General features: G+C 41.1%; 1 protein-coding gene and 1 long non-coding RNA gene across 2 annotated transcripts in view; one reads left to right on the forward strand and one right to left on the reverse strand.

Annotated features, from left to right (window-relative positions):
- Window positions 1–19,242: 19,242 nt before the first annotated feature.
- On the forward strand, window positions 19,243–25,344 carry KRT40 (keratin 40). Its single transcript, XM_047707475.1, has 7 exons — window positions 19,243–19,686; window positions 20,466–20,548; window positions 20,812–20,968; window positions 22,345–22,506; window positions 22,578–22,703; window positions 24,288–24,508; window positions 25,033–25,344. The coding sequence occupies exons 1-7, from the start codon at window positions 19,243–19,245 to the stop codon at window positions 25,130–25,132; spliced, it is 1,293 nt and encodes a 430-aa protein (XP_047563431.1). The 3' UTR covers window positions 25,133–25,344.
- Window positions 19,459–26,840, reverse strand: part of LOC125087297 (uncharacterized) — a 156,779-nt gene continuing 149,397 nt past the window's right edge. Inside the window, exons 3-5 of the long non-coding RNA XR_007123401.1 lie at window positions 22,256–22,514; window positions 20,463–20,947; window positions 19,459–19,734 (exon numbers count right to left, since the gene is read on the reverse strand). This is a non-coding gene — a long non-coding RNA (uncharacterized LOC125087297). The remainder of the gene's footprint in view (window positions 19,735–20,462; window positions 20,948–22,255; window positions 22,515–26,840) is intronic.

Below are 26,840 nucleotides of genomic sequence, written 5' to 3' on the forward strand. Positions count from 1 at the left end.
CTGTCACAGATAACCCTGTAGGGCCAAGGGCAGGCTACCCCAAGATGTGCCACTCTGGCATACTAATTTTTTATACTGATTATTTTAAATAAAAATTACTTCAGAGACAGCCTATGCAAGGACATCCAGATCCTCCTTTGTCCCTGTGAAAGCAGGTAATAATCTCCATTGTGAAAGGTACCCTCCCTGTATTAGGAGATAAAGACACACCCTCATCATTACCAGAGATAAGAAATGTAAAGCTGAGAAGGATGTATATAAACAAACCTTGCTACCTTTTACTTGCTCCTAATTTACTACCATAGCCCAAATTCCATTTACAATTCCTTACTATTTGAAGTTCCCAAAGTTAAGGTTTTTTTTGACCTGCCAATTTCTCACGTATTGTCTCTTTGCCCACCTTAGTCATTTCTTTAGGTCTCAATTTCATTATTGGCCTTCCATGAGCACATAATAAAACTTTGGTGTTTTCTCCTGTTAATCTCTCTCATGTAAATTTAATTCTTAGGCCAACTGGAAGACCTTCGAGGGTAGAGGAAGAATTTTCTCCTTCCCCACACCTCCACTGACTATAGATGGTATAATTAAAACTGGGCAAGTGGGCGCCTGGGTGGCTCAGTGGGTTAAGCCGCTGCCTTCGGCTCAGGTCATGATCTCAGGGTCCTGGGATCAAGTCCCGCATCGGGCTCTCTGCTCAGCAGGGAGCCTGCTTCCCTCTCTCTCTCTCTCTGCCTGCCTCTCTGTCTACTTGTGATCTCTCTCTGTCAAATAAATAAAATCTTTAAAAAAAATAAAAATAAAAAAATAAAACTGGGCAAGTACTTGTGTGTGTGCGCAGGTGCATGTGTACATGTATGCAGGTTTTCAGCAATTTGAAAATCTACCATCTAATCAGAATCACCACGTTTTTCCTGCATTTGCTTAAAGGAAAAAGGTGAATTTTGTTTCTTAAAATAAAATGTTTAGTATCTCTGACACATACTTTAAACTTGCATGTTAAACCACAAAAAGGTATCTCAATCTCAACAGGTCCTATATTTAGTTTATAACAAGTCAGTCACCAGGCCATCTAAGGCAAATTACCTCACCGCTCTAGGATTCACTGTCCTAATTTATGAACAAAGGAGAGTTATTCCCAGGTCTCTTAGACCCTGGCAAAGAAAAAAAATTTAATAAAGCACCACAAGTCTTTTCAATAAAAGAGATGAGTTTACTATCATAAACGTATTACTTTACAACTGCTTCTAATCTATAACTTTAAATATTTATAATTATGAAAACATAACATTCTACACAGAACAGTAATAATTTCTTTATCTTTATAAGCTTAACTCAAAGTAACACCACATTCTAAATAAGAGAGTGATCTCTTTCTGCCATGAAATTCTGTGAGAGTCTGAAAACCTCCCTATACTGTTTTTCTTAGTATGTTAAAATAATTTCCTTCTGCTTTTAATGTTTATGCTCTTAGAACCCTTCCTATCATAATGTATAATAACAGCAACTTAAAATAATATGTGCATGGTAAACCTTCCATCAAACTCCAAGTTCCACAAGAGCAAGAATGAAGTCTATTTTGTTCACGGTTAGGTATCTAAAATTTATCACAGTGCTTAGCACGTGGGAACTGCTCAATAAATGTCTATTAAATTATTTTTAAAATACTGAAAATGTTAGTCAGTCCTAAGTAAAAGAATGAGCAATTTGGCAGGTATTCACTCAAAGATAAATCTGGTTGAAGTCCAGGGACACCAGCAGAGATTACAAATCCTTTTTTCCCGAGTCATAGAGTACTTTCTTAAATTTAAATTTTATTAATTTATGTGCCAGCTGTTTTAATTGTAGGTATGAACCTTCAAATAAATGCTTGCTGTTTCCTACAGGGTTCCTCTTCTATTTGTCTGCAGCTATGTTTTTTTTTTCTTTAGACTGGTTATTTCCCCTTTTCCTTACTTCGAATTTGATCTGCAACTTACTTGGATAATGATTATCTTTGTGTAGCACTTTATGATTGTCTATGGAAAATAATCTTCCAAGTAGAAGAATGTAGATATTATGATTCTTATCTTGCAAAGGAGAAAGGATGAAGCTCTAGAATGTGAATGACTTACCATAACAAGGAAGACTATGAGCAGGACTGGGATTAGTAAAGAGCTTTCTGACTCCTAATATGGTCCTTTTGAATCTACATGCCATCCAGGAAAACCATATAGACGTGCTCCCCCATCATGCACAGATACACAGGTATACTTAAAGGAAGAGGTGGGGAGCAAGTGAGAAGAATCATGGCTTGAAGTATGAGTGAGTCAAAGTTGAGCAGAATAGTGTGAAGTTCGGGATGATCCTGCACAGAAACCTACTGTGTGTTCCCTCTTAAACACTGAACCATATCTAAAGCCTAAACAGTGTACTGGAACTAAAGAGTCCAGGTCCTTCCTACCACAGAAACAACTGATTTGGGGAGAAAATGCACTACACTGGAAAATAAAATAAAATAAAATAAAATATATACAGATTAACTTAGACCCTTATCTTCATTTTCTACTGTTAGTAATTTCATGTGAATATTAGTAGTGTGGTCTTGAATTATTCTTTTACTTAGGATGTAGATATAAGCTACAAATTCAACTTTCCCCACACTTAGCAGTTAATGAAGGAAACAAAGCAAGCCATTTCTCAATAGAGAGATAAATAACCAATACACATATGAAGGAATGTCTCAACTTAACGCATTATAAAAGGAATACAAATACAACAATAATGAAATTTCATTTTTACCCACTAAGTTGGCAAAACACTTTTAAAATAAAATATCCATCAAAAAGTATAGGGAAATAGCAACTCTCAAATACGGCTAGTGGGAATACATAAATAGAGACAAAAAGAACTGTTCTGAAGGGCAGTATGGCAATGAATATCAAAGGCCTTAAAATATTGTTCCAATAATTCTACCCGACAAGTCTGTTCCTAAAATGGTCAGAAATGTACATAAAGATTTCTATCCACAGTTGTTACTACTGCCACAATTACCACCTTGCAAATAACCTAATCATATGAGATTTTTAAGTAACTTAGATGTGTAACTATATGCTGCATACTAGGATACCCTAAGAATAACATTATCAAATATATTTAAGAATACAAGATAATGAAAATATATATGTTTAAGCAAAAGGCAAGTTACGGAAAAGTAGGTATGATTCCAATAACATAATAATAAATGTATAGGAAAATGACTAGAGGCATATATACAAATATTCATAGAGAATATCTCTTGATGATAAGAATATGAGCAATTTTTCTTTATACTTTCCTATTTTGTCCAAATTTTTAAATATATAATATTTAGAGTCAAAAATGGAATAATAGGTGTCTTTTAAAAGTTTGCCATGTTTCTCAATAGCGTATTTCTCCATATTAATGTAAGTACGATCTTTGAAAGTCCCAACATTTAATACAATGTTCCATGTCGATTATATCTCAACAAAAAATTAAGTAATTTTTTTAAAGTCCCAAAGCTAAAAGAAAGTTACTAAACTTAAGTTCAACTTTTCCAAACAAGAATACATCATCAGGGCAATTGATACAGACAGAGGCAAAGAGAATAAACACTAAACCATCACTAGAGATAAGACCTACAAACTACAGGTATACTATTGTGCAATATTCTCCAGAAAGTCTGGTGTTGGAATTGTAATAGCAGAAGCTTTTGGTGATACGTCATAAAGCTTGTGTTCCAGTCACAAATAGCAAGAGTAATCAGTTCAGATTTAGCAAGGAATTCAAATAAATGTTAATTAGGAGAATAGAGACTCTTTACAAGCATCTAAATGTCAAACCAATCAAAGGATAATGGGTACACTAATATAAACAAGAACCAGGAAAGAAGCCTTCTGGTTGGACCAACACCCACTGGGGAGGGTATATAAGAGCCTCAAAGCAAGAGGAGACATTCACACCTTAGAAGCCTCATCTGTCGTTGCAAGCAAATCAATTAAAAACACAGATTCCCAACACCATGGCTTGCTGTGTTCCCTGCTGCTGCAGCGTCCCCACCGGCCCCGCCACCACCATCTGCTCCTCTGACAAATGCTGCCGGTGCGGAGTCTGCCTGCCCAGCACCTGCCCTCACACCACTTGGTTACTGGAGCCAACCTGCTGTGACAACTGCCCCCCACCCTGCCACATTCCTCAGCCCTGTGTGCCCACCTGCTTCCTGCTCAACTCCTGCCACCCCACCCCAGGCCTGGAGACCATCAACCTCACGACCTTCACTCAGCCCTCCTGTGAGCCCTGCATCTCAAGCTGCTGCTGAATGATGGATGCTTTGCTCCGTGCCTGACTTTGAAAGAATCAACCCAGAAGCTTTAGCATTCACCTGTCTCTGTACCTGCAACTAACTGCCTCTGCTTTCCAAGTTGGAACAAGGATGACGTTATCCCTGCCAACCCTGGCTCAAAAAGAAACCAAGAGACTGGCCATGTGGTAGATATTAGTGATCAAGGGCAATTTGAATAGGTGGATGCTATTGGCTTCCCAAGGTTTTTCATTTCCTCCATATTAAAGTTTATCTTTCTTTGGGTGCTTTGGGAATTCTGTTTCCAGTGTTGGCTGGTATCTTTCTGGAAACTGAGGAGCTTCTTGATGATCATACAATAAATTTTACATCTCTGGCATAGCACAAATGTCCACAATTATGTTTGTTTATTCCTATTAATTCATTAAATGTACTTCTCAGCCTTTTAAGAACTGAGAACATCTGCAAAACTAAAAATTGTGACTGTACAAATATTTCTTGCTTTTATTGTTCTTGTTGCTTAAAGAAAACTAAATGGTCTTGCATATAAGATGGTCCACTATTTCAGCATAATTGCATATAGACTTTTCCTGCCTTGTCTTCCCAAAAAATAGGTTTAAGGTAAATTGGGAAGAACTGAACATGACATGAAGACATAACATATTAACTCCCAATGACCTAATGTGTTTATGCAAAAAAACTTAATAACTTTATAATGTCATTATTCACTCAGTAAACAGTTATTAAATACCTGATTACATGCCCTATATTTTATTGTTCCTGCTCAAAAGGAACAGACTGTCTAGCAGGTCAGGCAGATACAAACACAATACCCATTCATTCCTTCATACATTAACAATTATTTATTGAATGCTGGGCACCGTATTATAATAAAAAAATAAGTTCTACTGGTAGTATTAGCAAAGTGCTGTGATACCATAAAATTGAGGACAATTGAGAAATTAAGATTGTTGCCATGGTGATAAACAGGGGAAAGACAAAGACAAATTGACTTGAGCTTGTGGTCAAAGGGATTTGAAAGAGAAGAAGGTGTCAAAGAGAGATTAGGTAGTGGGGTTTTGTCACCTACAGAGCACAGGAGCAGAGAAGGAAGAGAGAATTTAAAAAGGAAATACTGTATTCTGCTCTAGATATGTGAACTTTGAAGCACAACGGTTTCTAAATGGGAAATTAGTGAGCTGGAATTTGCCCAACAGTGTTCTAGAGAGGAAGAAGATGTATGAGGGAAGGTGTACAAGTCTGTGTAAATAAATGTTCTTATTAAGTACTTGCAAAGGGCTGGGTTGCTTGCATGCAGGATAAAATTCCATGAGGCTAACAAGAATGGCTTCTGGGGATAAAGAGGTGAATGGAGATACCAGATGTCAAACAGTACTAACAGACACCGAAGTTCCAGTACATCCAGAGATGACAAAGCTCTCAGTACCTCTGGCATTCAACTGATGTTCCGGAAGGACACACCAAAAAGAGTTTAAAAAAAAAAATCACAAATTGAGTAAAGAACACACCAAATTATACTCTAGAAAAGTCTAAAACCAAGCCTGAGACAATCAAGAGAATCTTCCAGTGATTTAACTTCCTGTCAGAACAAAACTCAACACTCAACAATACCAAGACTTCCTGAAATATATCCTCCAGAATGAATGACATATTAAAAATTGTCAGACAGGAGTGCCTAGGTGGCTTAGTCAGTTAAGAAACTGACTCTTGGGGCGCCTGGGTGGCTCAGTGGGTTAAGCCGCTGCCTTCGGCTCAGGTCATGATCTCAGGGTCCTGGGATCGAGTCCCGCATCGGGCTCTCTGCTCAGCAGGGAGCCTGCTTCCCTCTCTCTCTCTCTGCCTGCCTCTCCGTCTACTTGTGATCTCTCTCTGTCAAATAAATAAATAAAATCTTTAGAAAAAAAAAAAAAAAAAAAAAAAAAAAAGAAACTGACTCTTGCTTTTGGCTTGGGTTGTGGGCTCAGGCTGTAGGCTCTACACTCAGAGGGGAGTGGCTTCCTCTCCCTCTGCCCCTCTCCCACTGACCCACATGCTCCCTCTAATAAATAAATGACTCTTAAAAAAAAAAAAAAAAAAAAAAAAAAACAAGAAAAAAGAAAACCCCACAAAAATTTGCCAGACAGGGGCACCTGGGTGGCTCAGTGGGTTAAAGCCTCTGCCTTCGGCTCAGGTCATGATTCCAGGGTCCTGGGATCTAGCCCCGCATTGGGCTCTCTGCTCAGCAGGGAACCTGCTTCCCTTCCTCTCTCTCTCTCTGCCTGCCTTTCTGCCTACTTGTGATCTCTGTCTGTCAAATAAATAAATAAAATAAAATGAAAAAAAATTTGCCAGACATATGAAGCAGCAGAAAAATGTCATCCATAATAAAAAAAAAAAAATCAGCCAAAAAAAAAAAATCAACCAATAGAAACAGGTCCATAGATACACAGATATTAGAATTAGCAGACAAGAATTTTATAACAATTACTATAACAGTCATTATAAGTATTTTCAGGGACAAAGGGAAAGAGGAACACAGTGTGAAAGGAAAAGAGTGAACAAGATGAAGAAGCTCACCAGAAAAGTGGAATTTTAAATTTTTAATAAAATTACAAGCTAAATTAAATTTAAATTATTTACATTAAGTGAGAAGCAAATAGAAATTCTAGAACTAAAAAGTACAATCTGAAATAAAGAATTCAGTAGATGGCCTTAACAGCAGATTGGAAACTGCCAATTAGGAGTGAGGTCAGTGAAATAAGATAACTCAAAATAATCATAGATCAAAATTATCAAAACTAAAACAGAGAAAGGGACTGAAAAAAATGAACAGAACCTGAGCAGCCTCCTGTGGGACAGCACCAAGTGACCCAACAATTATGAAAATAGGATTTCCAGAATGATAGGAAAGTGGGGCAGAAAGTTGGGTAGAAAAAGGCTGATTTTTTCCAAATTTAGTGATATAACTTATTAAACTACAAATTGAAGACTCTCAACAAACCCCAAACAGGTAACACAACCTACACATAAACACACACAACCACCTAGATATACCACAGCCAAACTATTGAATAAAAAAGTTCAACAGCACGCCTGAAAGAAGAGGAGTAAATACACATTAAACAGAGGGCAGCAAAGAGAAGAACGTCTGACTTCAATTCAGACAAAAAACGGAGGTCAGAGGACAATCAAATCTCATTGTCGGGAGGCGTGGGGGGGGCGGGGGGACCTCGGTTTTATAGTTTGTAAAAACCACTTTAAGAATGGAAGGAAAATGAAAACACGTTGAGATAAAGCTAATAAAAAGCATCCATCTGAAAGATCACTTTGGAGTTCCGGTTCAAGGTGACGCCTGAGAAGCTGTTGCACGCCCCTCCTCCCACAGATACCCAGGGTTACAGCTCCATCTGGAACAACTTTCTCTGACAGAAACCTAAGGGCTGGCTGAGGGGCACACCAGGTCATCGAGGCGGGTAGGAGAGGCTGGGGCACCGCCTGGCCCCCACCGCTGGGGTGACGGTGGGGTGGGGGTTGGGGGGAAGGGGTGGGACCCGCCACCAGGAGAGAAATGAAAACCCCGAGCCTCTCCCTGAGTAGCTGTGCGTTCAAACCCCACATCCGGCATCCCAATTTTCAGACACATACTTGAAAGACAAGCCCCCAAAACATCCAACCCTTCAAACCAGCGGAGGCTAGCATCCCCAGCCCCACGCGACGGCCGTGCGAGAAAGGGCTCTCAAGGGGCCCGCACTTGGACTCACCAGTGCAGGGCCCAGCTCCAGCAGCCCATGGTCCCCGGACTTCGACCCAGGAGGCGCTCCCGCTTATATTAGAGCGTGGGTGGCTGAGGGGCAGGCGCTACTACACACACACACACACACACACACACACAGGCGCTACCACACACACACACACACACCCCACCCCCACCTCTCAGCGACAGGCACCGACCGGAAGCTGGTGGGGCCATCTTGGTGTGCTCCCGTTCCTGCTCCCGGGCTGGAGCGTTTCAGTAAACCTGGTGTTTATTATCCTCAACTGGTGCCCGGGTTTTTGCAGCCACAGCTGTCTAGCAGATGCGTCCTGATAACCTGGCTCTGGAGGCCAGCGGGGAACTTGTGCTCCTGGTCACATGGGACTGTAAGAATCCGTGTCACCCAGTCACCCCGTCTGGCACCCCTATTTTTGTCAGTGCTACAAGGGGACACCTGTGGCCCGTGGAGCTTACGTTCATGTGTCCCAGAGGACTGTAACCAAAGGAGAAAGAGTTCTTACCCAGAAGCTTGGTCTTTCTAAGAAGCCCGTACCTGAGGCGCCTGGAGGGCTCAGTTATTAGGCGTCTGCCTTTGGCTCAGGTCAGGATCCCAGGGTTCTGGGATCGAGGCCCATGTCGGGCTCCCTGCTCCTCCGGAAGCCTGCTGTTCCCTCTCCCACTCCCCCTGCTTGTGTTCCCTCTCTCACTGTGACTCTCTGTCAGATAAATAAATTAAAAAAAATAATAATAATAATAGAGGGGGCGCCTGGGTGGCTCAGTGGGTTAAGCCGCTGCCTTCGGCTCGGGTCATGGTCCCAGGTCCTGGGTTCGAGCCCCGCATCGGGCTTTCTGCTGGGCGGGGAGCCTGCTTCCTCCTCTCTGCCTGCTTCTCTGCCTACTTGTGATTTCTCTCTGTCAAATGAATAAATAAAATCTTTAAAAAAAAAAAAAAGAGGCCTATAGCTAATCATCATCTACACCTGAGGGGCAGGTTTCTAATTAAACATACATCTGTAATCCTTTCTAGGAATCTCAGAGGGTAGGCGCTATCTTCACCTTCAGGTCTGCAGCACTTCAGAACACCACTATCCCCTGAAAGGGAACTTTACACATGTCCTGTGCCCGAGGGACACCCTTGATTATTTCGCACTTTTGGGTTCCACGGGACTGTGGCAAAACTGTGGCAACAGGGGAGACAGTTCTTGGCAGGCTGCCACCCCAAGAAAACCACATAGACAAGCATTTCCCCGCCCCCCACTCCCTTCTCTTTCTGTGAAGAAGAGGCGGGTTGCTTGTCCTGGGAGGACTCCACACCCAGCACACATTTTGGGTTGAGTGGCTCTCAAGGAACATAGACTATGGACACCATCTTGGCTGGCACTCTGCCTTTCTCCAGCTCAGTGGTACAACCCAGAAAAGGGCTTATACCCTCATCTTGAGCCCCTATTTTTGTGACTGCGCTCAGTGGACACCTCCAGATCACCTGGCTTTTCTGGCTGGTTGGGCTTATGCCTACGGTCTCACAGGACTGTATATATTTGCCTACTTTAAAAAGCTAATGCCTAGGGGGTCTGGTTCCCAGTCAGCCTGAGTCTAGATGCTGACTAAGATCCTCCTCTTTGGGGCACTGACAGGTCTTGGCACATCCTTAACGCTGGGAGCTATTAAAAATATAATAGGCTACTTGGACAAGCACAGAGTTTGAAACACAATGAAGAGCCAGAGCAGAGGTGAACAACAAGGTTCATCTCCTACATAAGGCCACTCCTACATAAGGCCATCTACTGTATAGAACCCAGCATAAAGGTAAAGCAAGATGAAGAAACAGGGGATTATCTTCCAAATGAATAAGATAAAAATAAAATGGACTAAAGACTGGAATGTAAGATCTGAAACCATAAAACTCCTAGAAGAAAACATAGGCAGGAAGCTCCTGGATATAGGTCTGGACTATGATTTTTTAAATTTGATCCCCAAAGCAAAAGCCACAAAAGCAAACAAGCGCTACTACATCAAACTAAAAAGCTTCTGCACAGCAAAGGAAATCAGCAACAAAGTGAAAAGACAATCTGTTGAATGGGAGAAAATATTTATAAATCATATATCTGATAAGGTGAAATGTTCAAAATGTATAAAGAATTCATATAGCTCCATACCAAAAACACAATCCAATTTAAAAATGGGCAGAAGAGTGATAGTTTGACTTCTTCTTTGCCAATTTGGATGCCTTTAATTTCCTTTTGTTGTCTGATTGCTGAGGCTAGGACTTCTAATACTATGTTGAATAGCAGTGGTGATAACGGACATCCCTGCCGTGTTCCTGACCTTAGCGGAAAAGCTTTCAGTTTTTCTCCATTGAGAATGATATTTGCGGTGGGTTTTTCATAGATGGCTTTGATAATATTGAGGTATGTGCCGTCTATCCCTACACTTTGAAGAGTTTTGATCAGGAAGGGATGCTGTACCAATGATTGTTAGCACATGTCATTCTTAACCTCTTTTCTGTGACAACTTTACCACACAGAGGAAAAAAAATTACCCCAATAAATTGGCATTGATTTAGATTACATTTACTATTATTTCCATGTTATCATGTTAATGCCTTCAAATACAGGACATTTATTAGCAAAATAGATGTTTACACATCTTACCAGTTTTGCCTTTTGCCTCAACCTTTTTCTAGTTGCTGACATCTAGTTGCAGTCACTATTGTCAGAAGATTAAAAGCAATTCTGCACAACTTAGTATTTGCTGGAGGAGTGTCTTTTGATTAAAAAAAAATTATGTAGAATTTTTTCTTTTGTCAAATTAAGTGATCAGCTTCTTTACTGGGATACATTTTCATAGTTGTGGGAAAATGAACATGCTGAGTTCACACCTCAGATTCTCTTGAAAAACAAATAGTTATAAAAAGGAAGTCGTACTGAATACTTCAACATTTCTTTTTTGGTTCATAGTTTTATGGCTAATATAAAAATTAAAGTTCAGACTTTACCATTCAAACAAAAAAAAAAATGGGCAGAAGTTCTGAATAGACATTTTTCCAAAGAAGACATACAAATGTTCAATAGATACATAAAAAGATGTTTACATCATTAATCATCAGGGAAATGCAAGTCAATACCACAATGACATACTATCTCACATCATTCAGAATGGATAGTACTAAAAAGATAAGAAATAACAAGTGGTGGCAAGATGTGGAAAAAAGGAAACCCTTGTGCACTGTTAGTGGGAATGTAAATTGGTGCAGACACTATGGAAAACAGTATGGAAGTTCCTACAATATGATCCAGAAATTCCTCTTCTATGTATTTGTCTGAAGAAAATATAATTTTTATATAATTTTGTATAATTTTTATATTTCATATAGTTCTATATTTTATATGTATTTATTGTATATCAAAAAGATACATGCACTCCCAGGAGCTCCTGGGAGGCTCAGTCGGTTAAGTGTCTGCCTTCAGCTCAGGTCATGATCCCAGGGTCATGGGATTGAGCCCATGGGATCAAGACCAGGGTCATGGGATTGAGCCTGTGCTGAGCAGGGAGCCTGATTCTCCGTCTTCCTCTTTCTCTCCCCTCCCACTTGTGCTCACTCTTTCTCTCTCTCTCTCTCTCCCCCTCAAATTAAAATCTTTGAAAAAAAAAAAAAAGGATATGGGCACCTGGGTGGCTCAGTGGGTTAGGCCTCTGCCTTTGGCTCAGGTCATGATCTCAGGGTCCTGGGATTGAGGCCCACATCGGGCTCTCTGCTCAGTGGGGAGCTGCTTCCCCTCTCTGTCTCTGCCTGCCTCTCTGCCTACTTGTGACCTCTCTGTCAAATAAATAAATAAAATCTTTTTTAAAAAAAAGGATATATGCACTCCCATGTTAATTGCAACATTATTTACAATAGCCAAGATACAGAAACAACCTATACCATATATGGAATATTATTCAGGCATAAAAAAGAATGAGATCTTCCCACTGCAATAACATGGATAGACCTCAAGGCCATAATGATAAGTAAAATAAGTCAGATGGAGAAAGATAAATGCTGTATGATCACTCATATGTGGAATCAAAAACAAACAAACAAACAAATAAAACCAATTTGATAGTTATGGAGAACAGATTGGTTGCCAGAGGCAGGGAAGTGGGGAGTTGAAGAAACGGGTGAACTGTTTTATTTCCTTAGTTTAAATATATTGAATTTTTAAAATAAATCACTTTTTTTAAAAGGTTTTATTTATTTTATTTGACAGACAGAGATTACAAGTAGGCAGAGAAGCAGGCAGAGAGAGAGAGGAGGAAGCAGGCTCCCTGCTGAGCAGAGAGTCTGATGCGGGGCTCGATCCCAGGACCCTGGGATCATGACCTGAGCCAAAGGCAGAGGCTTTAACCCACTGAGCCACCCAGATGCCCCAAATCACTTTTTAATATAAACAAAAATAACTAAGTAAATACATTCTGAAGCTTATAATCCGGAAAAACTATAATCAACAAAGACAATAGCCTTCTAATAAAAAAGCATATATTTTTGTCATGATCAGACATTAGAAAACTATCAATAAATTTTACCAATACCATTTTTTCATCTATCTTAGCCCATAATCATCATGATGCTAACACTGTTAAATGTTATCTGTAGTAATCCTTAAATACTTTAAATTTCTTTTTAATTCAGAAGTATAATATTCTGTTAAAAAGAAATGGGAATTGAAAAACAACTATGAGAACAACTAAGAGAAAGTACTTCCAGAAAAAACTTTCATTTATGCTATAGCCTGTAATAACCACCTTAGGAAGTTTTCTTTTAATTTTTACTTTTTGATAATCTTAAGTCAAACAATGATTTTATTGCCACTTTTTTGTAGCACCTGTACACTTACCCTAATGGTATTTTCATCCACTGAAACCGATTGGCTTGGATTACAAAATGTTATCCCTATGATGAGGGAAACACTGAATGAAGTCCTTTTGGTTTAAAATAGTAATTTTACCACAGGAAGGAACACTGGAAATGGTAAAAATTTAGAAGGACAGTGGGGAATGTGTTGCAAAGGGGCATATACTTTCTCCTGGATAAATAAACCAAGAAAAATAGGCAAAAGACTTGAATAGTTGCTTCACAGAAAAAGATATCGAAATGGGCTATAAATGCATGAGAAGTTGCTCAGCATCAGTCATCAGAGAGATGTAAATTAAACTATGAGAGAACACTTTTACACTGACATGTTTATAATTAAACTATGTGGCAATAAAAAATATTGATGAAGATATAGAGGAATTAAATCTCTCCTACATTACTGGTAAGAGTATAAAAGGGTATGTATAATCACTTTGGGAAAAGGTCTGGTAGTTTCTTACAAAAAGAAACATATACCTACTATATGACACAACTATTCTACTCCTAAATATTTATGAGAAAGAAATGAAATACATATCCACAAAAATATTTGTACAAGAATATCTATGGGAGTTTTATTCATAACATCCCCAAATAAGAAATACTCCTAATGTTCATCCAAGGAGAATTGACACATTGTAGCATATTCATACAATGAAATACTCCTCAGCAACTTTGTGGTTTGTGGTTGTTTTTTTTTTTTTGAAAGAAGGGAAGAAAGAGAGAGAGAGGAAAGGAGGGAGGATGGGAGAGAGGGAGGAAGGAGGAAGGAAGGAAGGGAGGAAGAAAGGGAGGGAGGGAAGGAGGAAGGAGGGGAAGAAGGAAAGAGGGAAATAAGGAAGGAAGAATGAAGGAAGGGAGGAAGGAAGGGAGGGAGGGAGGGAGGAAGGAGGGGAAGAGGGAAATAAGGAAGGAAGGAGAGAGGGAGGAAGGAGGGTGGGAGGAAGAAGGGACAGGAGGAGAGAAGGGAGGGAGGGAGAAAAAGAAGGAAGGGAGTGAGGGAGGGAGGGAGGGAGGAAGGGGGGAGGAAGGAAGGAGGGAGGGAAGGAAATACTGTAGTGCTGGTATAAGAGACAACATAGATGAAATAAAAACTGTGACACTGAGCCAAAGAAATCAAATAAAAAAGTACATACACTGTGATTTTACTTATGAAACTCACAAATAGGGAATACCAATCTCTGGTAACCAGAATCAGAGGAGTGTTTACCTTTGGGAGGTAGGGACTGAGTGAAAAAGGGTACATGGGAACATTCTGGTATCATGGAAATGTTAGGTATCTTGACTGGGGTGAGGGTTACATAGGTATATGCATTTGTCAAATTGCATTTCAATATATGTAAATTTCATCTCAACTTAAAAATTTTGGAAGAAAAAAAGAATATGTACTTGACAATTAGGGAGTTATTGGGGACCAAGGTTGATTAACTGGAGACCTTACATGGGCATCATTTTACTATTTATAAAGTAAAATATATCCATATTGTTTATGCCTTGACAACTCCATGTAGAAGTGACAGGTTATTATTTTTCCCTACAGTGAGGACTAAGTAAGTCCCAAAGGATTTGCATGACTAGATGAAGACAATAGAGCTAGTTAGTAAGAGCACTGGAACGAGAATGTAAATATGACCAGGAGGATGTCACTGTTCGTCCTCCGCCTATCTTCCTTGTCCTGCAGCATTCAGCTTCTTTCCTTAGCAATTATGTGTCAAAGAGAAATCTCTACTGAGCCAAGTGTTTATATTTTTAGCAAACACTTATTAAGGGCCCATTATATTGTGTCGCACGTGCTGAGGATCAGACAAATAAGATATGCTGGTCTTAGAAGAGACATTTTCCAAAAATGAGAAAGACCAGTAAACACAAAATACTGATAATGGTAAGAGATGTGACAACTGCTGTAATGGACGTGTGTGCGATGGGAAATGCCTCCATCTCAGTGTGAGGAGCTGGACATCGTTTCAGCTGTCTTAACAGGTGGGTTCATCCGGGGCGGCAGAAGAGCAGTGGACCAAGGAAGCACCACCTACAAAGCTTGAAGGATGGCTGCAGTCTGGGGTTTGTGAGACAAAGTATCGGGAAATTAACCTAGAAAGGTAAACTGGCACCGGATTGGAAAAGGTCATTTGCCAAGCCAGGAAGTTGGGATGTTATAGGTGGAAAGTGGCAAAAAATGGATTTGCATTTTATTAAAGTGATTCCAGCCCTTGGAGGTGGATGTTCTGAGGTAAGGGCACATTACAAGAAGAAACCATGATGTCATGTTATCATGACCTTTAACAGCATCTCTTTATTTTCTCTATTCCCAATGTCCCCTCCTTTTGAGGATGATATGCCATAAAAAGGAATTCTGGACAATTTCAATATTCTTTTTGTTGTCGTTTTGTTTTTGTCTTTAAGTAGGCTCCACACCCAGCATGGAGCCCAGCATGGACCTTCAACTCACGACTTGAGATCAAGACCTGAGATGAGATCACAGGTCAGACGCTTAACCAATTGGGCCACCCAGGTACCCCAGCAATTTCAATATACTAAGATAGGAACTAAAGCTATGGATTGTCATACAACACTACCTAACTAATCAAGCCCAAAATAAAATAGTCCTGTGTGCTGGTGCTCTCACTACTTTCCTCTCTCTCCATCCTCTCTCTTTCCATATATCAACATTTTACAAATAGAAATTAGCTTAAGATTAAAGGAAATATTTCTTATTTTTACCTGCAGTTACTTTAAAATAATGACACATTGCTGCATTTTCATTAACTGGAATCTACAATAGACAACAAAGACATGGATTCTCTTCCAAGAAATCCTTCCTTTAATTCATTAGGTTACTGTGGAAATAAGAATTTTCCTTCAGAGATTTGTAATTTCTGATTTTCAAATGTTTTTGAGTCCTTGAACTCATGTCCTCTGCAAAACAGCATCAATATACCATCAGCACTCCAAGAACGTGAAATGGGCAGGAGATATAAATGGACATTTCTCCGAAGAAGACATACAAGTGGCCAACAGACACATGGAGAAAAGTTCGACATCACTTGCCTCAGGGAAATACAAATCAAAACCACAATGAGATAACACCTCACACCAGTCAGAATGGCTAAAACTAACAATTCAGAAAGCAGATTTGGGGAGGATGAGGAGAAAGGGGAACCCTCTTACACTGTTGGTGGGAACGCAAACTGGTGCAGCCACTCTGGAAAACAGTATGGAGGTTCCTCAAAAAGTTAAAAATAGAGCTACCCTACAACCCAGCAAGTGCACTACTAGGTATTTATCCAAAGGATAAAAAATAGTGATTCAAAGGAGCACATGCACCCCAATGTTTATATCAGCAATATCCACAATAGCTAAAATATGGAAAGAGCCCAAATGTCCATCAACTGATGAATGGATAAAGAAGATATGGTGTGTAAAATATATAGTGGGATATTACTCAGCCATCAAAAACAATGAAATCTTGACATTTGCAATGATGTGAATGGAACTACAGTGTATTATGCTAAGCGAAGTAATTCAGTCAGAGAAAGACAAATACCATATGATTTCATTCATATGTGGAATTTAAGAAACAAAACAGATGAACACAGGAGAACAGAAGGAAAAATAAAATAAGAGAAAGAGAGGGAGGCAAATCATAAGAGACTCTTAAACGTAGAGAACAAACTGAGAGTTGTTGCAGGGGAGGAGGGTAGGGGGATGGAGTAATGGGGTGAAGGAGGAGGGCATTAAGGAGGGCAGGTGATAGGGCGCCTGGGTGGCTCAGTGGTTAAAGCCTCTGCCTTCAGCTCGGGTCATGATCCTGGGGTCTTGGGATCGAGCCCTGCATCGGGCTCTCTGCTTGTCAGGGAGCCTGCTTCCTCCTCTCTCTCTGTCTGCCTGCCTCTCTGCCTACTTGTGATCTCTATCTGTCAAATGAATAAATAAAATCTTTAAAAAAAAAAAAAAAGAAAGGAGGGCAGGTGATGTAATGAGCACTGGGTGTTATATGCAACTGATGAATCACTAAACGCTACCCCTGAAACTAACACCACACTATGTGTGAACGAACTTGGATTTAAATAAAATGATGAAAGAATAAAAAAGAACATTTAGCATTGTTGAAATGTAAAGAGAATCACTAAAATCAAACTCAACTCCACTCAGTGAATAATAAAACCCAAAAGTCTACAATGATACCTCCCTGAAGGTGCCCAATCCTATCTGATCCTGGAAGCTAAGCAGAGTCAGTCCTGGTTAGTACTTGGATGGGAGAGTAAATAAATCCTAAGAGGCGGGGCAACTGGGTGGCTCAGTCATTAAGCGTCTGCCTTGGCTCAGGTCATGATCCCAGGGTCCTGGGATGGAGACCTAAATCGGGCTCCCTGCTCAGCTTCTCCCTCCCCCATTCCCCCTGCTTGTGTTCCCTCTCTCTCTGTGTCTCTCTCTGTCAAATAAATAAAAAATCTTAAAAAAATAAATAAATAAATAAATAAATCCTAAGAGGCTATTTACATCCATCTATTTAAAATCTCTTGGTTTGGGTTTTTCCATTATCACCTACCTAGGTAAGAGTGTTCAGAGTTAGAAAAAAAGAAACTAGGGCACCTGGGTGGCTCAGTGGGTTAAAGCCTCTGCCTTCGGCTTCGGTCGTGATCCCAGGGTCCTGGGATCGAGCCCCGCATCGGGCTCTCTGCTCAGTGGAGAGCCTGCTTCCTCCTATCTCTGCCTGCCTCTCTGCCTACTTGTGATCTCCGTCTGTCAAATAAATAAATAAAATCTTAAAAAAAAAAAAAAAGAAAAAAGAAACTAAATTTTTCTGGATCATGAAAATTTTAACTTTGTAAGAATAGTGGTTTTTTTTCCAAATTTTAAAGATTCTGGAGGCAATCTGCTCTCCCACCCTTTGAAAATGAAATAAATACCACAATTACTCCAAGCAAAGTAAAAGAGATTATTCTACATACTGGAGAGGAAATTCAAGACATAATCTTAAAAAGTTTTATCTCAGATCCCTATCCATTTGGGACTGCACCAGGGATTTCAACCAATGGAACTGCTGGTCTGGAAGTCACATTATACCATTTTATTCCCCAGTCCCATTATTTCAAATTTTTATACTTGTGGCCTTAAAAAAGAAGTAAATAAGAGAAAACAGAGTCTATCTCAAGAGAGAAGCCTTCTGTAGCTTCTTAGCCCCTATTCTGAAGTATAACCCATGAGGGCTTAGTTTACCAAGAGACTAAAAGATTGTAACCTACAAATCATATTTCATTAGGGTACCTGGGTGGCTCAGTGGATTAAGCATCTGCCTTCAGCTCAGGTCATGATCCCAGGTTCCTGGCATTGAGCCCTTCATTGGGCTCCCTGCTGAGCAGGGAGCCTGCTTCTCCCTCTCCCTATTCCCTCCTCCCTGCTTGTGCTCTCTCTTTCTCTGTGACTCAAATAAATAAATAAAATCTTTTAAAAAAGAAATATCATTTCACTCTTATTATTAATACAGGTGAAAAACAGTATCCTAATCTAAAAATGAGGCATAAGAATGTGGAAAAAACAAGTTTCAGGAAATCAAAAATCACCACTCCAGATCTTGACAACCAATTTGTATTTTGGCGTTGAGGACACAGATTATGCCCATCAGTTATGTAAATTGACTTTTCAATTTGCGCACAGGTAGACATGGTTCATACACACATATGCACACACACACACACACACACACACACACACACATTTTAAACCCAGTTCACATCTCACTCCTCTACCATGTGAACACAGCAAGACCAAAAAAGCATTACAAAGATTGCTAACTACATAGAACATTTTATGATGGTGGCACAAACAAATAAATGGCATTTAATGATAAGTAATATGAATTTTTAAAGGATACATAAACAATTTCCAATAGATAAGAGTAAAATCTATGGGAATATTATTTTCGTTATTTGTAATTAATTGTATCTATAATTACTGAGTGGCCAAATTTTTTCTGCCTTTCCATATTCTACCAAAAAGACAATGCTTCCTATGAAGATTTTCTGAACCAAGCATTTAATCCTACTGGCACATGGAAATAGTGTCCTTACTTGGTAACCTGAACTTATGCCTCTTTTATGAGGCATAAAACTCTTCTCAGCAAACAACACTAATGAATGTTCATATGAAAACTGGCACCAACAATGATAAACAGAACATCTGGTATATTCTGTAAATACTCATTTTGCGGGCTGTATAAAAGTCTCAGGAGGCAAAGAGACCTTGGGAGCCAGTCACTTGGAGTTTCACAACTAGTCTTTGTTCTTCACGTCTAACAGGATGACTTCTGACTGTTCCCCCACGGGCTGCTCTTCTGAATCCTGTGCCAGGGCTTCTGACTGTGCATTTGCATCAACCTGTTCCGTGGAAACCACTTGCCTCCCCAGCACCCCTGCTACATCCAGATGCCAGACTCCCAGCTTTCTATCCAGGTCTCGTTTGCCGACTGGTTGCCTCACACCATGCTACTTGGCTGGGACTTGTAATCCGTGCTTGGTGGGGAACTGTGCTTGGTGCGAGGATGGAGTGTTCAACAGCAACGAGAAGGAGACGATGCAGTTCCTCAATGACAGACTTGCCAACTATCTGGAGAAGGTGCGTGGCCTGGAGGAGATGAATGCGGAGCTGGAATGCAGGATCCGAGAGCAATGTGAAGAGGACCTCCCACTGGTGTGCCCTGATTATCAATGTTACTTCGACACCATCGAAGAGCTCCAGCAAAAGGTCTGGTGTCTCTCACTGCCCTAACCTGTGATTTGCTTTATCCTTATACTAGAAATAAAGAAAGAAAGAAAGAAAGTAAGAAAGAAAGGAAGGAAGGAAGGAAGGAAGGAAGGAAGGAAGGAAGGAAGAAAGAAAGAAAAGAAAGAAAGAAAGAAAAAAGAGAAAAAGAAAGTCTGTTCTATGGAAGTCTCCCCCAAGGGAAAGGGGTCCTCCAAGAGATAGTGTGACTTAGAGGAAAAGGTGGTGGGCTGAGCATCAGCAACCATCAGCATTAGCCATGGGGCTGCCAGTAATCATGAAGTGGCCCAAATAAACTCACTCACATCTAGACTATGTCATCCAGAGAATGAGAAGAAAACTGTATGTAACACTGGATATTTATGCTGCTATCTTTAACACAGATATTGAAATGTCATCTTTTTACTCATGTAGTATCATCCTTGTAATCATTTTCTTTTCTTACTCATGAATTTTTATCATCGTGGATGGGGATACACTCCTAATACAAACTACCTAGGGAGAAAAATCCAAGTTCAACTGCCAGGAATATTGCAAAATGTCTTAGATCGCTGAAAAATCTTTTTTTTCTGTTTCTTTTATAAATTGGTCCTGCTTTTCTCTTCATTGAAGTGACATGGTTAATAAGAAAAATAGGCTGAAAGCTATTTTATACTTTCTTATAAAGACTTCTAAAAGATAAATAGTGGCATAGTTGTTAAATAAATAGTTATTTACATTTCTTTCAAAGAGCCCTCTATTACATATAACTTACTCACCAGATCTTGTGCACGAAGGCAGAGAATTCTAGACTTGCTGTACAGCTTGACAACTGCAAACTGGCTGCTGATGACTTTAGATCAAAGTAAGTTGAATTTGAATTTGAAAATAATTTATGGTTCCCCTCTCTCTCTCTTCACCCCCAAGTCTCTCACACATGCACACATCTGCACATGCCACCAATATTCTCTATATAAGCTTTATTTTAAGCTAAGAATGCTCACAAAGCTCACATTTATTATTTGGAATATGGCTTCCTTGAGTCCTTGTGTCACTCACCAGCATGCCCAGCACAGTACATGGTGTCTAGCAAAGTAATCACCGTCTGTATCTCTTTGGCTCTGAAAGGTACGAGTCTGAACTGTCTCTTCGCCAGCTGGTAGAGACAGACATTGGTGGCCTGCGTGGGATCCTGGGTGAGCTGAGTCTGTGCAAAGCTGACCTGGAGGCCCATGTGGAGTCTCTGAAGGACGATCTCCTTTGCCTTAAGAAAAACCACGAAGAGGTAAGGCAAGTGGTAAAATTGCTGAACAAAGGAAGTGACAAAGTCAAACTGAGAGATTTCATGTTGTGCATATAAATCTAACTTGGACAGATATTGCTAAAGCTGGAATGAGATTACTCGAGGCACCGTTACAGGATTTTTGTTCTCTTAGTGCCCACAGTTCTTGGTCATACCGCTTCGAAGAATGAAGAAGTAGACCAGATAAAGAGTGGTGGCAGCAAAGCAAAATTTATTGAGTGATAGTATAAAGCTCCTGGAGAGGGAGGGGAACCGAGAGGGTTGCCGTTTTCCCATTCCAGTTTAGCAGTTTTTAGAAGCGCTTTCCAGGAACTATCTTGAGCATCCTGAGTGTGGGCCGCCTGTGGCTTGGCTGCTAAGGTGCGCCGATCAAAGCTTTGATGAGGCACCTGTCTACCTATCGGGTTACTGTTCATGTGTTGCTGGTCTTCGGGGCTGATATCTGGAGACTAACTGCCTCAATTTGAGATAGTGACCAGTGTTTTATGGGTAACTATTTGTTTCAGGATGTTTGGCAAAAATCACTTCTGCAGAGGCTGCCAGATGGGAGGCTATTATGGTCTTGTCTTTGCTGTAAAACAGGATGCTAGCACGGTTTTGTCTTAGCATCCTGGATCCCAGTTTTCTTGTTGGGGACCCTGGCCCTGATGACCCAAGTGTCCAATTAACCTCTAGCTGCACTAACATTGTCCAGGCTGATCACTCCAGCATATCTCTGGATGTACATATGAAATGGCCCCCAGCCAGTAACACATGAAAGAACCACTGTTCACCTGCCATTGCTTTTGTGAAGGAGGTAACTCTAGAAATGGCCCTTCCTTGGAGGCTTTATGCTAGATGTACCTCTAATCCATAAAGTATGAAAATCAGACTGGTAAATACAGGGTATGAAGGCCGTTTCGGAATGGGGATAACATCTTATGTAATATTTGGGCCACTATTGTAAAATATTCTGTGTCTATAAACCTTTTCATAAAATATGAAGTATATGATTATCTTACATTGATGAGGCTACAAAGTGAAAAGCTGAATGATGTAACATCGTATATTTTCCCTTTGAGCATGTGATGATGATAATAGCATTTACTGAGACCTTCTTCTGTGCCAAGGACTTTCATAAGTGATTTATATGAATATTAACTCGTATCTCACACAATAACTCTCTGGGGAAGGCAAAATTATTATACCCATTCTGCAGATGCAGAAACTGAGCAATGAAAAGAGATTCAACCTAAGCAATCTGAATCTAAATCCCACATTTTTACTCACTTCTCCAGAAACAGGATGCCCTTGGGATGTCAAAGTGAATATTCTTCTCCAGCTCTCTGTGGCTTCCTTTATTCCATTTCCTCTTTCAGGCAGTCAGCTTGCTCCGGGGACAGCTCGGTGACCGACTCAGTGTGGAGCTGGACACTGCCCCCACCATCGACCTCAACAGGGTCCTGGATGAGATGCGTTGTCAGTATGAAACAGTGCTGGCCAACAACCGCAGAGACGTGGAAGAATGGTTCGCTGTTCAGGTCAGCATCTGGAGCAAGAAAATGACAGGCTTCATCCTTCTTTGCATCCTCTAATCATACCTGTGTTTCAGACCGAGGAGCTGAACCAGCAGCAGGTATGCAGTGCGGAGCAGCTGCAGGACTGCCAGGCAGAGATCCTGGAACTGAAACGCACAGCCAATGCTCTGGAAATCGAGCTCCAAGCGCAGCAAAGCCTGGTATGGGAAAGAAAGACAGCTCTGTTTTTCTCACTAAAGAATCAGGCCCTGAGATGCTATCCCCTCTTCCGTAACCCCAAGGAGAGACCCACAGTTCACAGGGTAGAAAGTCTGAATTTCTTATTTGCAACAGTTGTATTCCCTTGCTTTCCCCCAAATACTGCTGCTTACCTAGCTAGAAGCAGAGGTGATAGGTCAACAGCTTTGTACTGTCCCAGCAGGATGCCCGACCTTCCCTCCTGGCCTTGAGCATGATCCCCCAGCACCTTCCAGAGTCAGAGAGAGAGAGAGAGAGAGAGAGAGCGCATGCACGCAGGAGGATAGGAGCAGGATGAGAGTGGAATCTCTGAGCCAAAGGCATTCAAGTATTCTAGTGAGTTTTAACTCTGTTTTGATATGGGCCACGTTCCCAAACTCATCATCATATAAAAGAATGGTATTCACACTTTGCATTCTACCACTACCCTAAACTTTCCCAGGATCCACACCTCAACCAGAACCTTCACTGCACCCCACACCACCAAGCAACGGGAATACCATCCACGGGGGGGCCCCTGGCTGGCTCAGTCAGAGGAGTGAGACTCTTGCTCTCAGGGTCATGAGTTCGAGCCCTACACTGGGTATAAAGATTATTCAAAATAAATAAGCGGGGCGCCTGGGTGGCTCAGTGGTTAAGGCCTCTGCCTTCAGCTCAGGTCATGATCTCGAGGTCCTGGGATCGAGTCCCGCATTGGGCTCTCTGCTCAGCAGGGAGCCTGCCTCCTCCTCCTGTCTCTCTCTGTCTGCCTCTCTGCCTACTTGTGATCTGTCTGTCAAATTAAAAAAAAAAAAAAAAAGAAGACCCAGGTCTTAATCCTTTAAAAAAAAATAATAAAATAAAATAAATAAGCAATTTAAGAAAAAAAAAATAACACACTTTGAAGACCACACTAGCCGCTTCCAGTGGAACACCACTGTCTGTGCCCATGTTACAGCCTAGAGAGACTATCTTGGTGAATAATAGCTGCACATTCATCCTCTGAGAGCCTTAAAAGCCTCACAGTAGCTTTATGGGGTAAACCCCTTTACTAACCCCACTATATAGATGAAGAAGACTGAGATTCAGATTACATAGGGGCCATGCAGTTTTTTAAGAGGCAAAAGTGGAACTGGATCCAGCTGGTTCAATCCCAGAGCCTTTTCTCTGAACCACTCTTTAGGGCTCCTCCCCACCTCAAGCCCATACTCCGTTTCTCCTCTCAAATGCTGTTGACCCCCCTGAAGCTACATCAGTATGTTGCACGTTGCAGTAAGCACAGTGGTGGTAGGAATACCTAACCCTTACACAGCTTTTAAAATTTTTTCCAGGCACTATTCAAAGTGCCTTACACATATTAATCAATTTAATCCTCACAACCATCTCCTATGAGTTAAGTACTTTGCATTGCCCATTTTTTTATAGAATAAAACGGAGGCTCAGAGAAGCTAAGTCATTTTCTCAAAGTCATACAGCTGCACTAGGGTAGAGCAAGGATTTGAAAGCAGCGCTCTGGCCCCAGGACTATGCTAAACAGCCCTCCTGAATACACTCTTTTCCTTCTGCAGACAGAATCTCTGGAATGCACTGTGGCAGAGACGGAGGCCCAGTACAGCACCCAGCTGGCCCAGATACAGTGCCTGATTGATAATGTGGAGAACCAGCTGGCCGAGATCAGGTGTGACCTAGAACGGCAGAACCAGGAGTACGAGGTGCTGCTGGACACAAAGGCCCGGCTGGAGTGTGAGATCAACACGTACCGTGGTCTCCTCGAGAGGGAGGACAGCAGGCAAGTTCCACACGATTATTCTCCAATTCCCCCAAGTCACAAAGAGGCTCATGCAGGAGAATCCTGCCTCCTCAAGGTCTGCCCAAGGTGAAACCCCCCTAACGCATTAAAGAATCTCCTTACAAGGGTAAAATACAAACAAACAAAAAAATAGCTCAGGTTAATCACATGACAGCAGAAGTGTTCAAAAGTATTCGGAAGTTCTAAAGCGGAATGAGTATCACATATAAGATTCCATGCCGGCGATCTCCCTTTGTTCCTGTCTGGCACCAAAGGGAAATCAGGAACATGTGCAAGACAACATCTGCAAGTGAAGTAAACATGTAAAATTGTATTCAGCTGGCGTAGCTGCAGTGCATGTGGAACCGCAATGCTGGGTCCAGGCCTGACATAGGCTTAAGTCAAATGTTACTCGGCAAAGAGTGTTCAGAACATCATTTGCAGGGCAGATTTTGGCATGATCTTTCCTGAGTTGAAATTCTATCCAGCTTTCCCTTGTTAAGCTTGGTTCAAAATTTCCACAGGCTCCCCTGTAACCCGTGTTCTGCCATAAGCACATCAAGCAACACCTGTGAGCCTTGCTCAGCGTATGTGATTTGCACGGTCGAAAACTGCTGTACGTGAGCGCTAAACCCCCCCGTGTGTTGGATGGAGGAATCAAAGTCGGCGGGGTCCTGGAAAGCAAAAGGGGCAGCACAGACAGCCGAACCTAAAAGTCAAGAAGGCATTTCTACCCTAAACTTGTCCTCTAAACATCCTCACTATATTTCTGCTTTATCATTTCCTCTCCCACCTGCTTGTGATATTCGAGCAGTCTATAAAACTTTCTTGCTAATCTCCAAATAAAATGTGTTTCATTCCTTTAACATGGCAAACATAGCTTTGTGGCTTATAACAGTGGATGTAATAACCATGTGATGCCAGGGTAATTGCCTACGCCTGGCTCAATGCAAAATCAAAGTGGAACTGAAGTAGGAAACTCTATCCTTTTCTACATGGACATGTATAGAAGGAGTTCACCTGGGTTGTCAAACACTGAAATGGCCATTTTATGTTTGGGTAAAACAATAAGACCTTCCTCAGTAAAATCTCGTAGAATCCTAATTTTTAGTTAAGAATATAACACCCTTGGGGCACCTGGGTGGCTCAGTGGATTAAGCCTCTGCCTTCAGCCCAGGTCATGACCTCAGGGTCCTAGGATCGAGCCCTGCATCAGGCTCTCTGCACAGCGGGGAACCTGCTTACCCCTCTCTCTCTGCCTACATGATCCCTCTCTGTCAAATAAATAAATAAAATCTTAAAAAAAAAAAGAATATAACGTCCTTGTAGCTTTAACAATGCACTAAACAAGATGCCAGTAATTTTAGCACTTAGTGTTGCATAAAATTTTTAATCTAAAAATATAATGCATCACTCATTTGTAAGAACCAGCAAAAAGCCTTGCATTCTAGTGTTTGTGTATAGTCCACCATGAGAACTCTCATGTAAAACAATGGCCTCAAAATTTACCTGCTCTAAATGCAAGAAGCATTCATGACCCAAGGACTCGGGCTTCTCATAGTATGTATTTGGTATTTACAACTCATGGATTACTTGCTAGCCCTACAAAGGTGATATTTCCTCCCTATATCTCAGCTACTGATCTCAGTCTGGACCTAAAGCCCAACCTTTCTCTCTCCTACACAGCCTCTTTCCCAGAAGGCTCCAGCCAGGACAACACTGTAAAGGGGACTCCTTTCTATTACTCTCAGACTTGCTTTTCCAGCATCTGGAATGTGCTGGCTCCCCAGTCCCTGGGGCAGGAAAAGAGGCTGTACGAGGGTCTTGAGCTAGAGATTAAAGACCTAGTTACTCCTAACTGCAAGGGGACAAGAAAGAGTTATCTTCCCATGTGCCCCACAGGAGAGGAGAACCAAATATGGGTGAGTGCTGAATTCTCTCCCAGAGCAGGCTTGAAACACCTAGATGAAGAAGGTAGAGGAAACCTCAACAATAAATCTGCTCTGGGGAAACAAAGCAAGGAGAGCTTGGAGAATGGCAAGGGATACAGTTTGGCTAGAGTGTAAGCAGTGGGTACAAGAGTCAAGGGATATGAGATAGAGTCAGCTGGGTCAAGCCTGTGACCTGGCAATCAAGAATTTGTACATTGCTTTGTAGGAAGCACTGAGCATTTCCACACTGGAAAATGGTGCTATTAAGGCAGATAAAGAAGCTCTTCAAGATAGACTATGTCATAGAATACTCACAGGTTAGCCAGATTGCCCAAAGTTAACAAATGAGCTGGTGGTAGCAAATGAAAGTGACAGACACCCAATGTTTTCTCAAAAAAAAA

Source organism: Lutra lutra, chromosome 16 (genome assembly GCF_902655055.1).
Source record: "Lutra lutra chromosome 16, mLutLut1.2, whole genome shotgun sequence".
Classification (NCBI taxonomy): Eukaryota; Metazoa; Chordata; class Mammalia; order Carnivora; family Mustelidae; genus Lutra; species Lutra lutra.